The sequence below is a fragment of the Bufo gargarizans genome, chromosome 5 (assembly GCF_014858855.1).
Source record: "Bufo gargarizans isolate SCDJY-AF-19 chromosome 5, ASM1485885v1, whole genome shotgun sequence".
Classification (NCBI taxonomy): Eukaryota; Metazoa; Chordata; class Amphibia; order Anura; family Bufonidae; genus Bufo; species Bufo gargarizans.
In genome coordinates this window covers 7,121,235-7,137,146 of record NC_058084.1, presented here as the reverse complement: position 1 = coordinate 7,137,146, position 15,912 = coordinate 7,121,235, and the positions used below count along the sequence as shown (strand labels likewise).

The 15,912-nt window shown below is 43.1% G+C and overlaps 2 protein-coding genes across 3 annotated transcripts in view; one reads left to right on the top strand and one right to left on the bottom strand.

The window, feature by feature from the left end:
• SLA (Src like adaptor) overlaps positions 1–9,951 on the top strand; it is a 31,672-nt gene extending 21,721 nt beyond the window's left edge. For both annotated transcript variants that reach the window (XM_044293930.1, XM_044293929.1), the window contains exons 4-8: positions 2,576–2,662; positions 3,369–3,472; positions 4,870–5,001; positions 6,177–6,309; positions 6,450–9,951. In XM_044293930.1, the coding sequence (XP_044149865.1) occupies positions 2,576–2,662; positions 3,369–3,472; positions 4,870–5,001; positions 6,177–6,309; positions 6,450–6,675 (682 nt within the window). In that variant the 3' untranslated portion in view covers positions 6,676–9,951. The remainder of the gene's footprint in view (positions 1–2,575; positions 2,663–3,368; positions 3,473–4,869; positions 5,002–6,176; positions 6,310–6,449) is intronic.
• The window catches only part of TG (thyroglobulin), a 173,757-nt gene that overhangs the window by 40,357 nt on the left and 117,488 nt on the right, over positions 1–15,912 (bottom strand). The gene's annotated exons all lie outside the window — the stretch shown is intronic.

Sequence of the window (15,912 nt, the reverse complement as noted above, 5' to 3'; positions counted from 1 at the left end):
GATTGGACAGTATCAGACTATGCTGAGGGAAAGCCTAACCCGTAGCACCCAGATGTCACTGTATTCATGAATTTCTAGGAGCAGTTAGGGAGGAACAAAAGAACACAGAGATCTAAGAAAAGATGCTCCAGAATTCATGGAGACTACAAGTATTAACTAAACAAACACATGAGAAGAGGAGACGGTTCTATTTCAGTTTCTTAAAGAGGCATTTTTTTTATTGTTGCTTTTACGTATTTTTGGCTAAAAATCATAATTTCATTTGGCCTTCATTAAAAATATTGAGTCATTCTGTCACAAAGGGTTAACTGTTTTTCTAGCTGTGTGACTGTGTGACACATTTAAGCCACATTCCTATCCGTAAGATAAGAGCTGAGCTATAATGAGTGTTTATAATGGCAAAGATAAGGAGCCTGTCTGCTGCTCAGATGACGGAAAAGACAAAAAATCCACAGGCAGCTAGTAGAGCATCACAGCAATGTACAGAAAAAAGGATTCCATATTGTTAATAAAGACCAATTGAAAAAAAATATTTTTAGCTCAAAATAAGTACAATACAATAATAATTTTGAAAAAATTGCCCCCAAAGGTATGCATAGCCTTTAAAGTGGTTTTCCAGGATTAGAATATTGATTACCAATTCTAAGGATAAGTCATTGATATCTGATCGGTAGGGGTCCGACACCCGGAGCCCCCGACAATCAGCTGTTTGGTAACTTCCTAGTCCAGTGACATCATGTTCATCGGTCACATGGCCTTTTTGCAACTCAGTCCCATTGAAGTGAATGGGACTGAGCTGCAATACCAAACACAGCCACTATACAATGCACGGCGCTGTGCTTGGTAAAACTAATTGGCAGGGATTCCGGGTGTCGGACCAGATACTGACAACCTTTCCTGAGTATATATCATTACTATTGTACTCACAGAAAACCCCTTTAAATCCCCCTCCGGTGTAACATACATGCATTCTGGAGTACATTGTATCCTACTTAAAAAAGCAATGTTTTTTTATCTCAAAATATGAGATTAGATTACATTTTTCACTCTACCGTAGCCATAGGATAAGTACTGTAGGGGTGAGGAGTAGGCCTCTATTGACACCTCTGATTGGTGGCGCAGTAACGGGCCGAGGGACGTGAAGGGCGGCACATTACCCACCCCTATTACAAACTTGCCAACATTTCTCTCTCGACGCTGTATACGGACTCCGATATAGCGGGTTCACATAGATATAGGAGGAGGTTATGTGATAAAAGCAGCAGAGTCACACAATGGAAAATGGTTTTCTGTATCTGAAAAAAGCAAAAAGCCTCAAAAGTGGTGAATGCGAATCTGATGCTGAGACGTGCAGTGCACCGAAGCTGCTGTATACAGGGGTCCTGCAAGTTATAATATTAATTGGTTCCATTATAGGTCGAAACCATTGTAACTCAAGTCCATATCTCTATGGAAAACTGATAAAAATGTCATCCAAAGATAAGAGAAATTAAAGATTTAAGAAAAATAAGCAGATAACTAAGACAGACAAATGAAGTCCTCGCAGATAACAGTCAGAAATAGCTGATGGAAGATCGACATCACTTTGTATGATGTAGACAGGGGCTTCTTCAGGGTCCTGTATAGCGCACGGTGCATACTTACCAAGGCATCTAAAACCCGCCCCCTGGGACACCCCAATTCTGCCCAGGAACGCCCACTTACGACCGGGGTCAACGTTAGCTCCACCACGAAACGGCCTAAATTTCGCCAGGACTGTCTCCGCCAGGGACGGCCCAGTCAAATTTGGGACAGTCGGCAATTATGACAGTGTACCAGAAAAAAGCTGCCCTCACCTGACGTTCAAAGGAGCAGGTCATCCTGGCACCGATAGAGGGCATTACAGGGCACGTAGTACTGCACTGTACTGTACACAGGCACTACTAGACACCAAATACAGAGAAATGGCCATGTTAATGGATTGGGTCTGAGTCTGATATATGGTACGTCGAGTCTAATTTCAGCTTATGATGGGACAGGAAAGACCAAACCAGGGTAAGTGTCTGCGAGGCCCCTGGACAACACATGTGAAGAGCTCCTCGATTATCTGCAGAGAAATATTGTTATATATTGCCCATAAACCGTATGTAGTGCTCACATACGCAGTACCGAAATATTCCCACAAATGGCGCCACTATGATATTTAGGGAGAACCCATGAAGGAGGAAGTTCAGACTTGATTGGCTGTGGTGGTGGGCCACATACTGTACAGGAAGCCCATTTGGCTACCATGGGGCCCTTAGAGAGAGGAAGCTCAGTTCTGTTTGGTCGCTACGCCATTGTGAGACCCCACGGTGGACTCCCTGTCCTGAAGAAGGCCATTGGGGTGAGGAATTGGCACGTAGGTCAAGGAAAGTGGATGGAGGAGGAAACAAACACCAGGTCCTTCTATCCTAGGTGGTCCATTTTGACCCCTCTTTTCTGTGCAGGTCTATATGGTGCATGTTCTTCTTAAAAACCAATGGAAAACTTCTAAGACTCCTTCTAAAGTTAATTGTTCACAAAATGCCTAAAATGTATTTTCTTTCCATTTCAGCGAGGGAGGATGGTGGAGAGTTGTATCCCTTAAAACAGGTCGCGAAAACTATATACCAGCAAAGTGTGTGGCAAAAGTCTATCATGGGTGAGTCCAAGGCCGATTAGAAGAACTCTTAGGGCATCTGTCAGCAGTTTTGCACCTGTGACACTGGCTGACCTGTTCCATGTGCACTTGGCAGCCGAAGACATCTGTGTTGGTCCCATGTCCATATGTGCCCGCATTGCTGAGAAAAATGATGTTTTATTATATGCAAATGAGCCTCTAGGTGCAACGGGGGCGTTACCATTACACCTAAAGGCTCAGCTTTCTGAACTGTCTGCAGCACTATCTGCACTTTGATTGACAGGACCAGGCAGTGTAATTGTCACACCTGGTCCTGTCAATCAAAGATCAGATGGCGCGGCAGTTGCAGAGAGAGCAGAGCCTCTAGGTGTAATGGCAACGCCCCTGTTGCTCCCAGAGACTCATTTGCATATAGTAAAACTTTATTTTTCTCAGTAAGGGAGCCTAGCACGGTATGATAATGTCATGGCTTGTATTAATCAGTAGTGCAGCCTATAAAATGGCTTATTTGGGAAAAGTATTATATTCCTCACCATCCAGTAGCCTGAGGTTCCCCAAGTGCATTAAACAGAACAAAGGGATGATGATGTGGGAGGAGGGAGTGGAGGGGGATGCAGCTGCATGTGTGTGAGATCCGTGCTGTGAGAGGGGGGAGGGAGCAGCACAGGGAGACATCAGACGAGTATAGTATGTTCTGTGGGGTAAACCTCTTGATTTTACTGTCCAGGTGGCTGTTTGAAGGAGTGGGGAGAGAGAAATCTGAACAACTATTACAGCTGCCAGAAACGAAGACGGGATCATTCATGATAAGGCAAAGTGAAACAAAAAAAGGTAAAATGTGTGATTCGTCATAGCAAAAGTTGTATTGACCTCTGGTTCTTTAAAGGGCATCTGTCAGCAGTTTTGTACCTATGACACTGGTTGACCTGTTACATGTGCGCTTGGCAGCGGAAGACATCTGTGTTGGTCCCATGTTCCTATGTGCCCGCATTGCTGAGAAAAATGAGGTTTTAATATATGCAAATGAACCTCTAGGAGCAACGGGGGCGTTACCATTACACCTAGAGGCTCTGCTCTCTCTGCAACTGCCACGCCCTCTGCACTTTAATTGACAGGGCGAAGCAGTGAAAACATCATCCCTCCTGGCCCTGCCAATCACAGTGTAGAGGGAGCAGCAGCTGCAGAGAGAGCGGAGCCTCTAGGTGTAATGGTAACGCCCTCGTTGCTCCTAGAGGCTCATTTGCATATATTAAAACCTCATTTTTCTCAGCAATGTGGGCACATAGGAACATGGGACCAACATTTTAGTTATTTACAGATAAGGGTTATTAGATGACCACAAGTGAAAGTGAAAATCCCAATCACACAGCTCGACAAACAGTTAACCCTTTGTGACAGAATGGATCAATATTCCTAATAAAGACCAATTGAAAAAATGATTTTAGTCCAAAATGAGTAAAATGCAACCATTAGAAAAGTGCCCCCGAAGATGTACATAGCCTTTAAGTCTAGTCGGGGGATATAGTATGTATGAGCGGCAGCTCTTGTTTGTACATAAACACGTAAATGGTGATATGCTGTGTGCGGTCATAATTGTAAACCAGTCCTACGCAGACTCACATCAGTAACATGGTGGTCTGGCCTGGGTGACCACAACAGACAACGTGCGCCCCCTTACAACCACATGAAGAAATTCCCATCACCACAGTCATTGCCTGCGACTGCAAAAATAGCAAAAAGTCACGTGCCAGGCTATGTCTGGACTGATCGCTCTGAGGCACCGGTCTAACTGCTGGCACAGGCTGCCGTATGCCAAGGCTTGATACAACGGCCGGCATCTGGGCTCCAAAAGGTCCAGTTCTTGTCTGCACTCGTGTTCTCCAGCACCAGAATTAAGAACCTAATAGTGCAATTAAAACGTGGTGGGCACGCTCAGTTCATGGTCATTAAACACCAGTTACTATGACAGACCCTGTGCATTAAATAGGCTGCACAAGGACAATGCCTATGACTCCAGAGACTGGCGCAGGAAGAGATACAAGCCGCTAATCAAATGCAAGCTTCATTTCTGTCATTTAAGTAGAGAGCAATGCAAGACCCATGGAGACTGTAAAATGTCTACTGTATGTGCACTGCTGTGGAAATGAGTATACTCCGAGGGCACTGCTGGAGATGTCCATGCAAAGCTGCAGATTGTTACTGAAAGTTTATATTTCTTTTATTTACAGGATCCTATTCATTATCTGTCAAACACAGACAAGTGAAACATTATAGAATCTTCCGCTTACCAAACAACTGGTATTATATCTCACCAAGGCTGACCTTCCAGTGTCTGGAGCATCTGGTAAATCACTATTCAGGTGAACAGAAGTAAAGTTACTATAATACTGTTCCTATACTGCTCCTATGTAAAAGAACATAACTGCTAAAATACTGTCCTATGTACAAGAATATAACTACTATAATACTGCTCCTATGTACAGGAATATAACTACTATAATACTGCTCCTATGTACAAGAATATAACTACTATAATACTGCTCCTATGTACAAGAATATAACTACTATAATACTGCTCCTATGTACAAGAATATAACTACTATAATACTGCTCCTATGTACAAGAATATAACTACTATAATACTGCTCCTATATACAAGAATATAACTACTATAATACTGCTCCTATGTATAAGAATATAACTACTATAATACTGCTCCTATGTACAAGAATATAACTACTATAATACTGCTCCTATACACAAGAATATAACTACTATAATACTGCTCCTATGTACAAGAATATAACTACTATAATACTGCTCCTATGTACAAGAGTATAACTACTATAATACTGCCCCTATGTACAAGAATATAACTACTATAATACTGCTCCTATGTACAAGAATATAACTACTATAATACTGCTCCTATGTACAATAATATAACTACTATAATACTGCTCCTATGCACAAGAATATACCTACTATAATACTGCCTCATATGTACAAGAATATAACGACTATAATACTGGTCCTATGTACAGGAATATAACTACTATAATACTGCTCCTATGTACAAGAATATAACTACTATAATACTGCCTCCTATGTACAATAATATACCTACTATAATACTGCTCCAATGTTCAAGAATATAACTACTATAATACTGCCTCCTATGTACAAGAATATAACTACTATAATACGGCCCCTATGTACAAGAATATAACTACTATAATACTGTACCTATGTACAAGAATATAACTACTATAATACTGCTCCTATGTACAAGAATATAATTACTATAATACTGCCTCCTATGTACAAGAATATAACTACTATAATACTGCTCCTATGTACAAGAATATAACTACTATAATACTGCTCCTATGTACAAGAATATAACTACTATAATACTGCCTCCTATGTATAAGAATATAACTGCTATAATACTATAATATAACTGCTATGGCACTGCCTCCTGTGTACATGGATCCGCATTATGTTTTCTAATCTATCTGCGTCCTATTTCCAGAAAGCTCGGATGGCTTGTGCTGCCTTCTCACCACCCCCTGCCTCACCCAACAGTCCATTAATGTCCCAGATATAAGACAGGAAGTGCCGGTCATGAGAAGAAAGAAGCCGTTTAACTGGAAGAGTACGAAGAGGTGACTATTGCCTGACCTCTATAATAATAATTACACCTATCCATAGTACCTTGTAGTGAATTACAACTGTACCAACTATTTCAGCTCTGCTACATCTGTATACATATCTGATAACGACATATGATATTCTCATTTCTCAGGGTTTCATTGTCGGCAGAAGAACCGGATAATTCTTTGGAGAACGACGACTCGTTCCTCAGTTATGGACTAAGACAAAGCATCGCCTCGTACCTGTCTTTGGCAGGAGAAGAGAGTTTTGCCATTGGAAGCGATGAACAGAACGGGAAACGGAATCGGAAGAGCTGCATCTTTTCTAGGAATAGTGTAATTTCCGACCGCTCGGGGTACGCGGAAAGTTACGGATGAGAACATTACTCCGCTGTTACCCACAGATCCTAACGTGTTCTCCAGTACGCCGGACCCTCAGCAACTGCCTCCTGCCACTAGAACTCATTATGTTGCTCATATAGGAAAAAACTATTGCACAAAGTGACACTATCCATCCAGGCCACGGAATCTAATTCTATGACCACGGGGTGCAGAATATGGTCGAAACGTCAGCCCACTAAATGAATCTTATTCGTTGTGTAATGAAACGTTTTCCAAGTTTCTAATATACTGTGTGTTTCCATGAACTCACATTTTCAAGATCTCTGCTTGCTGTGAATTAAACCATTCTAATGCACATACAGGAGCAAGAGTCCTATCCTGAAAAAGTGCTGGGACATACCTGAGAGGGTCGCTATCCAAGAGAGCTCCCCTCCGTGTACCTGGGTGAGCAGGACTATGAAAATGTCTATTCACTGATAGCAAGCGAAGATTATTATACAAGTGTTTCCACTTTATTCACATAAAATGAGAAAATCTCTTTACGTCTATTTTAGATATTTTTTATTTTTTTTTCCCCATCAAATACCAATTCTGGAGTATCTTTTCTTAGAGCTCTGCATTAAACCATTCCTCTGTTATTCCTCTAAGAAATAAATGAATAATTACCAGCTGGGTGTTACCCCTACACTGTTTGGCAGTGCAAGCACTGATTGGTCAATGTCAGTGAGTGAACTGACACGCCCCCAATTGGTAACGCCCAGTGGCAAACTTACTCATTAATTTCTAGTAGGAGTATAACAGGAACAGCACGTCATAGAGGCCTTATGAAAAGATGCTGCAGAATTGTTATTTCATTGGAAATACAAAGTCATCCAGAATCCTAACGCATCCTGAAGAAGGTCAAACACCCCAAAACAGCTGTCTGCGCTGGATATTGTATATGGCTTGGATATAAGTCTTGATAGTCATACACTGACTTATAGGGCTCCCCTTCCACTAGGTGGCAGTAGTGAGACCGTTCTCTTTCCCTGGGAGATGACCATTTGCATACTTTTTTCCCCATGGAGCATTGCCACTCAGTCGTCATACGCCACTGGTCTCCTTAAGGAGGACCAGAACCCACCACCCCCAACATCAGTTACTAAAATGGACAAGTCAGGAGAGCGGACAGGTCCACCTTAAAGAGAACTTTTCACCTGGTTTGAGGACACAAAGCCACCAGCATCCATTATGCAGCCGGGCTTCACGAATCTAACTTTTGGCCTGGCAAAGTTCAGTAAAGAAGCCAAGGACAGAACGCCCTGTTTCATGGCGCTTGTCCAGCACATCAAGGGTATACAGCGTGAAGCTAGGTATACCATCTTGGCTACATTGGCGTGGCGGGCATGCACCTGATACCACTGAAGAAGAGTCCCGGACTCCTGATAAGTTATGTCTTCAATTACTGAACTTTGCAGGGCCAGACAGGTTTCATAGGGGCAGGTTTGGGACCCTAACATTTGACCCCAGCTGCATGAGGGCAAATCAGGTGACAGGATCCCATTAAGGAGTATTTCAATGGGATGGTTAAGGGCATTGAAGAATCTGTCACTGGACAGGCCCCAATACCAAAATAATGAGAAGGTAGTAAGGGGTGCATGACCACCTACTAAACCGTCTGCCGATTCTAAGGGTAAAGGACCTGTGGGCCATCATCTGCTGGGTAGAGATGTACATATTGTACTGCATTGACCAAAGTTCATGGGATCGGTCTGGAGACTTTTCTAGATACAGTAGCAGACAACTTGCCGATACCCAGAAGGGTCGCCATTCCCCTGACAGGAGTGAATAGAGAGGTCTAGTTTACGCAGAATGCCCACCAAGCCACAGCAGATGTCCCTTCACCAAATGACACCATGCTTCCATGAGGGAACAAAATCGAGGACCAAAGAAGCCAAAAACTGGGAAATGCTCTTCAATATTCCAAAACTTCCAAGACTTTCATTTCAGGCATTATACCATCTAATCTCAATTCTTATAGGAAGGACTCGTAAAACAGGTCACGGTGGACCCTAAAAGGAAGATGACTCTGCTGTGTGGGGTTCAGTTTGACCACATCAAGAATATTTTGGGCAAATAAAATGGGGGAGGGGGGAACGTTCGGGATTAGAAACAAACCTGTTTTTCCAAATACAGTACCATACCTGTCCACAGGGTGCGTGAGATATTGCAGCTCAACTGTATTCACTTCAGTGGAACTGAGATGCAATACTAGACGTAACCCATAGACAGATGTGCTTTTCTAATTCTGGACAACTCCTTTAAAGAAATCATCCAGTCCAACCCTAAAATTTGCCTTTGCATGACACATGAATATTAGGAAAGACGACCAACATGGCACACAATTACTAGTATTCTGTGTATTTAATATGTATAATATTTAACCTGTATGATTGGTGATGAAGGACCTTGGGCAAGGGTCACTGCAGTGGGTCACAAAAAGATGACCACCTTAATACTTAACATCAAGAAATCCATGGGCTCTCAACAATTTTGCCTTATGTGTGCAAACCCAAACCTCCCTCCCCTAGAGTGACTACCATTGGCCTCCTCCTTCGCTTTCCCATAAGCAGTCCAAACCTGCAATGAGCTGTCCCTTCTCTACAGGTGCCACCTGTTGGCAAACAAGACAAACGGGAGCAAAACCTGCACCATGGACATAAAATAGCTGTAGCTTTGCCACGTCCAAGTAAGTGCCCACTTGGCAAAATGGAAATGGTTTTGGGAGATACCCAACTTGAAGACACATATGGCGACTATTGTTGAATATCAGCCGAATGGAAATGGGTTGGAGAGGTATCCAGTTGGTAGACAGACACGTATGGTGCCTAGGGTTTGACAGATTACAAATACAGCTATCTGATCCCATGACGCTGGGTCACACCAAACATGAGTTTTAATCCCATGGACAGGAGAAATCTAGCACCGGGATCAGGGTTTGTTTTTCCTATGGTTCCCCATTATCTCTAATTTCAAGTAGGGATTGGGCAATGACCAGTTGTGGCACCTTCTTTTTTCGCTTGAGTATTATTGGTATGGCCCACACACAATTATTATTTACAGTCACCTGCTAACTACAGATTATTTATTCACGAGTAGCAATCTACAGAATATTTTGTCTATTTCTATATGTAATAATGGTACATTTGTGATCACCTAGCATGATCCGTCTGCCGTGCCGCAATGTAAAGCTGTAATTGTAAATTGTTTGGAGTTTTGTATTTTATAAAATGTTCCTCTGTACAGTAAAATAAAGGAAATATAGAAACCTTGTATCCAAAATCTGTCATTCATTTGGGAATTTATCTAGAGACAATAGTAAAAACTATTTTTATATAAAAGTAGAAAACCTTAGACTCTGCCATTTATTTATTGAGGCCAATAACTTATAGCAACTAATTAGATTCCATCTTCCATTTTCCAAAGAAGCTTTGAGAAATGAAAAGTGGAATCTGATTGGTTGCTATAAGTTACTAAACGAATTTTCCTTTATACTAGTCTTGAGAAATCTCTCCCAATCTGTCTGACTGTGGATTGGTGGAGTTCAAATTATTTAGAGATGGATTTGTAACCTCTTCCTGCTTAATGATCATCAACAACTCTTCTTCTGAGGTCCTCAGAAATTTCCTTTGTTCGTGCCATGATACACTTCCTTAAATGTGTGTTGTGAAGATCAGAATTTGATAGATCTTGTTCTTTAAAGCGTACCTAACCTTTCAAAAAAATTTGCATTAATCAATAAAAAAAAGTGTATGTACATGAGGAATTACACTATTTTTGGCCTCTATATCACTAGTATCTGGTATTTTTTTTTAGCATTTTTTCTGTTGTGCATGCTAAATGTCCAGTTTCTAGTTCTCCCAGAGATGATGGGTGGGAGACTAGCTCCTATCCACTGCACACAGAAAGTAGAGGAGAATCTGCTTCTTAATCGTCTCTTATTAAGAAGCAGCCCCAGGACCATGGAGGATGTTAGAGAGAAGTACCTGACCTGTATGTCTTTGAATAGTGTGACACATTGAGGGGTTGTGTCTGGCAAGGCAGGTATTTTCCTCCCAGCATGTGCGGCTGGGCTGGTTTCCAGCCAGGTGAGGTCAAATACTACCAGACCGGAGTTTAAGTGCCGGTCCGGGTTTTGTCAGCACCTGGCTGTCCTTAATTAGGCACCTGGGCTCAGCAGAGATGTCTCTGTTTTTGGGATCTGAGGCTTTGTGCCTGCTGGAGTGATGTGAGCCGCATGCAGAGGAAACAGGTCCCTTAAAGCCTGCTGTGGACTACTGGAGGCAGAACTGCCAGCAAGGTGACTTATGTTAAATGAACTTTCGATTGTGTTTGAATTCACCCCAAGACTGCAAAGTTATGTGCTGTTTTGTGCAATTGCCTCAAGTGTGAATAAACACTGACGTTTTAAGGTTAAGAACTTGTATTTTGCCTCTGTACTGCGCCCGCTTACCCTATCTACCAGAGCGAAACCCCACAATAGAAAGAAACTTTCTATTAAGCTGCAGCAGTCTCTTTGTCTCTGTGTGTCTCATTTTGCGCCTGCTCACTCCTTCCCCTCCCCTCTCAATAGACTTGCATTGACATGTGTAATATGATCCTTCTGTGGAGCTGTTTTGTTCTGGATGGGTTTAAGACATTTTTCAAAGAGAAGAGCGATAAGAGAGGTAAACAGCTGATAACATAAGAACCAGACATTTCTCACAGATAAAACATATTACAAAGTTTCTTGTGGTCACTTGTGCTTTTGGTTTATGCCAAGTTGTGTGATAAGTTAGTGACCATTTAAATAAAACAGGTCAACCACTCACACCTGATTGCATCCTATGGATTGGAAACACCTGACTAATTTCACCTTCAAATTATCTGCTAATCCTAAAGGTTCACATACTTTTACCACTCACACACAAGTGATATTGGAACATTTTCTTCGATATTAAAGGGAACCTGTCACCAGTTTTATGGTGTCCTAACTAAGGGCAACATAAATAAGTGACTGATTCGCTTGGCAAAATGCTGGGTCACTTTCTTTAAATTGACCAAGTCAATCTACCAACATCTTGTATTGAAAAGCTCCAGCTGATAATAATGAGTCATGAATATTCATGAGCTCCTGATTCTCCCCGCCCACCTGCTGCTGAATGACAGTTTGTTTCCATAGGAATCAGCAGCAGGTGGGCAGGGGAGTGGCTATAGCTCTGAATTAAATATACGCTGGACTCAATGACATCACGCTGGACTCAAATCAGCACATTAGCATGCGGCATCTTTGTGTGTATATTATGAGGTAACCATCTGTCACACCAGTAAGTGAATACATCTACGGTACTTTTTAGTAGTTAATGATTGTAAATAATTAGTTAGATTATAATCAAATATCCACATGACAGGTTCCACTTAAATGATCAAGTCTAATATTCTTGACTCATTTGGTTGATTTGGATATCTATCTGCCTTTTAGGATTTGTGTGAACATCTGATGAAGTTTTAGGTCAAATTTATGCAGAAATTTAGAAAGTGATCATATATATATATATATATATATATATATTACAACAATATAGATAATCTAGTAGAGACCACCTGAATCAATTGAAAATATACGGTAAGTGATCAGTTTAAAACTTAACATTTAATACACATAATATAGAAAATTTGGTCCCATGATGATTGGATACAATTGTAGAAAATAAAAGGAGCAGCGCGGTGGTACACCTACGGAGAACAGGTGCAATCAACCAGAACCCAAAAACAGACAATGGTGCTCGGCGGCACTCAAATTAAACCCGGTGGTCCTACCGCTTAGATGAGAAGCTCCTTGGATTCACGACCGCCCGTCCAGTGCTGATAGATATACACACCGTTTGGTGACGGCAGACGTGTGCATCAGGGTGTAGGAATGCTAGGATTGCTGGCCCTAATATCACCCTCGGGCCCTACAATGGCCTAAATGGCGTGACCACGGTATTCCGCGATCAGCCAATGCAGGAACCTACCCCTGGAATTGGTGCGCCCTAATAAGCCCTCAGCTGCCTAGTCCCTACACGCATGTTTCGCAAACATAGAAGAGTGAATGACTCATCAGGGGAAACACGGAGCCTGGGCTGAGACTGTGCAAGGAGCGCTGACAGATGTCATCAGCGGACACTGCACAGAGGCAAAGTTCAGACCACAGTCCAGATAAAAGGAAAATGTGGCCAAACCTAATAACCAGTGAGAAGGACAAACTGATACTCGTCCTAGCCACTGCTAAACACTAATGGCGCATGGGCTGATGTAGCCTGGGGAAGCGCTCAAAACCGCCACCTTTTAAACCAGGACCGAGCCTCAGAAAGAGGCTTGGTCAGGACACTCCCACCCATGATAGACAGTGCGATGCGCGCGCGAAAAAACGCGCGCATGCGCAAAAAAAAAAAAAAAAAAAAAAACGGATCGCACAGAGGGGGGAGGTCTCTTCAGCAGACGCCTGTGAGCATGGTTACGTCACCGCGCCCGATCCCGTTTGTTTATACGAGACCACACGGCAGTTGCCAGGCGACCGGGACGCTATTCCCTGACACCGCCGGAAAATGCAGCTACAGGTTAAGTAGCTGTGCAAACATGAATAAGGCATTTAGGCAAACATGATAATCAAAAGAATCCTGGCTAGGATGACAGTATACGAACACCCAGAAACAGAAGGAGGGAAAATGAGGAAAAAACTATACAAATAAAATTAGGAGGACAGAGAGGAGGCAGATGGCATAACAATAAGTTAAATGAGGGATATATCGAGGCCATATAGATCAATAAGTCCAAAAATGGGGGGACCAGTATAGATTGTCTAAATAAAACAGCTATAATTAAGCTGTTCATTTAGGCCGGTAGGTGAGACCGTGCCTAAAATATAGATCCAGCGGGATTCTCTCTGGAGTAAAACACGGTCCCAATCACCCCCACGAATTGGATGCGCCACCTTCTCGATTCCCATTGCTCTCAGACAGCCAGGGTTGCCCTGATGGCAATCATGGACATGTCTGGAGATAACGGTGTCCCTCTGATTGGCAATGTCGCCAAGGTGCTCACCTAGGCGTCTGCGTAGTTCACGCCTCGTTTTGCCCACGTACTCCAAATTGCACTCGCAGGTAATTTTATAAATCACACCTTGCGTTTTGCAATTAATGAAGTCTTTGATCGGAAAGGACTTATTGAGGTTAGAGCTAAAAAAAGATTTCCCTGTTTGGATAATTTTACACGCTACGCAGCCGCTGCACCTGAAGCAACCCACAGGCAAGCGGTCGAGCCAAGTACCCTGCCTGGATGGTGGAGTAAAATGGCTGTGTACCAGGAGATCCTTTAAATTGCTACCCCTTCGAAATGTTACTTGGGGGTAGTCGTGAATGATGTCCCTGATGTCCGGGTCCATCATTAAAATTGGCCAATGTTTGCCCAGGATCCCACGCATTCTATCGGCACAGCCATCAAAAGTGGCTAAAAGTCGGATCTTCTGGTCACCGGCTGATTTAGCCTTAGGTACCAGGAGGTCCGACCTAGCCGTGTCGACCGCTCTATGATAGGCCTGCTGAAGCACATCGTCCGGGTAACCCCTGTTCAGAAAGCGTACCCTTAGGTCGTTCGCCTTTTTCTTGAAGTCTGGTCCCTCGGAGCAGTTCCGCCTAAGACGCAGATACTGGCCACATGGAATACCCCTTTTGAGGGGGGTGGGGTGGCTACTGCTCCAGTGTAGGACTGAATTAGTAGAGGTAGGCTTTCTGAAAATGGTTGTCGAAAGTTCATCGGACCCCTTTCTGAAGATGGAAATATCAAGAAAGGACAGACTATTGGGGTCAGATTCAAATGTGAATCTAAGGCCTATACTGTTTTGATTAAGCTTGGATACCAAACTAGAGAATGATGACTGAGAATCGTTCCAGATGATAAAGACGTCGTCGATGTAACGCGCCCACAGAGCTATGGGCACGGTACTCGACGACATCTCCTCAGAGAAAACACAGGTTGCCTCCCACCAGCCCAGGAGCAGGTTGGCGTAGGCCGGCGCACAAGAACAGCCCATCGCCGTGCCCCTGAGCTGGTGGTAAAGCTTGTTACCAAAATGAAAAAAATTATGGGTCAAAAGATACTCAAGAAGTCTCAGCACAAATTCATTGTGCCGAGAAAACTGACAGCCCCTCATACTCAGGAAATAACTTACTGCTTTGAGACCCGCTGCATGGGGAATAGAGGAATAAAGTGCCTCAACATCAATACTCCCCAGAATTGCATGGGGTTCAATGTTAACGCCGTCAAGTCTCTTAAGTAGGTCCATGGTGTCCCTGACATAGGATGGCAGGGACACCACAAAGGGCATAAGGACTTTGTCGATATAAATACCCAGGTTTTGACTGATACAGCCGACCCCCGAGACAATAGGTCTCCCTTTAAGGGGAGTTGTCCCCTTATGGACCTTTGGTAGGCTGTAGAATGTGGCATTTACTGGATATTTAGGGTATAAGAAGTCCAATTCCTCTGCGGAGATCAATTTTTGGGTTTTAGCATCCTGCAGGATATCCCTTAGTTCTACTAGATAAGAGTCTGTCGGGTTGGATGGCAAAACCTCATAGGTGTTTCTGTCCCGAAGAATATGCTCACACATATTTCGATAGTCAGTAGTGTCCATAATCACTGTGTTGCCTCCTTTGTCCGAAGGCTTCACAGTGATTGTGGTATCATTCTTGAGGGCCGTGATAGCCTCCCATTCCTCCCTGGTACAGTTGTTATTCAGGGGGGTGGATGTCACTTTTTTAAGGTCTGCTGATACAAGCTGGAGGAACACATCCAAGCATGAAATGTCGCTGGTAGGGGGCATCTTGGTGCTCTTATTCCTGAGGGTCGTAAAAGGACCCACACCAGTAATACCACCATCCAGTTCCTCCAGACTGTGTAGCAACCTAACATCCGGTAAAAGGCTTAAGGGAATCCCTAATTCCTGACACTGCCGTTCGTCCATGTGTTTAAAAAACTTCCGCCATCTAAGTTTCCTAATGAAAAGATGTAAATCCTTAGTCCACGTAAAGGCGTCAAAACGGCGTGTGGGGACAAAGGATAAACCCTTACTAAGCACGGCCATCTCTATAGTGCTCAGTGTTCTCTGAGACAGATTAATTACTTCGGGCCCTGTTGGTCCCGAGTCCTTGACCTGGTTCTCAACGGATAAGAAATGGCTTGATCTAAAAAACCTTGGGGTTGTCCTCTACC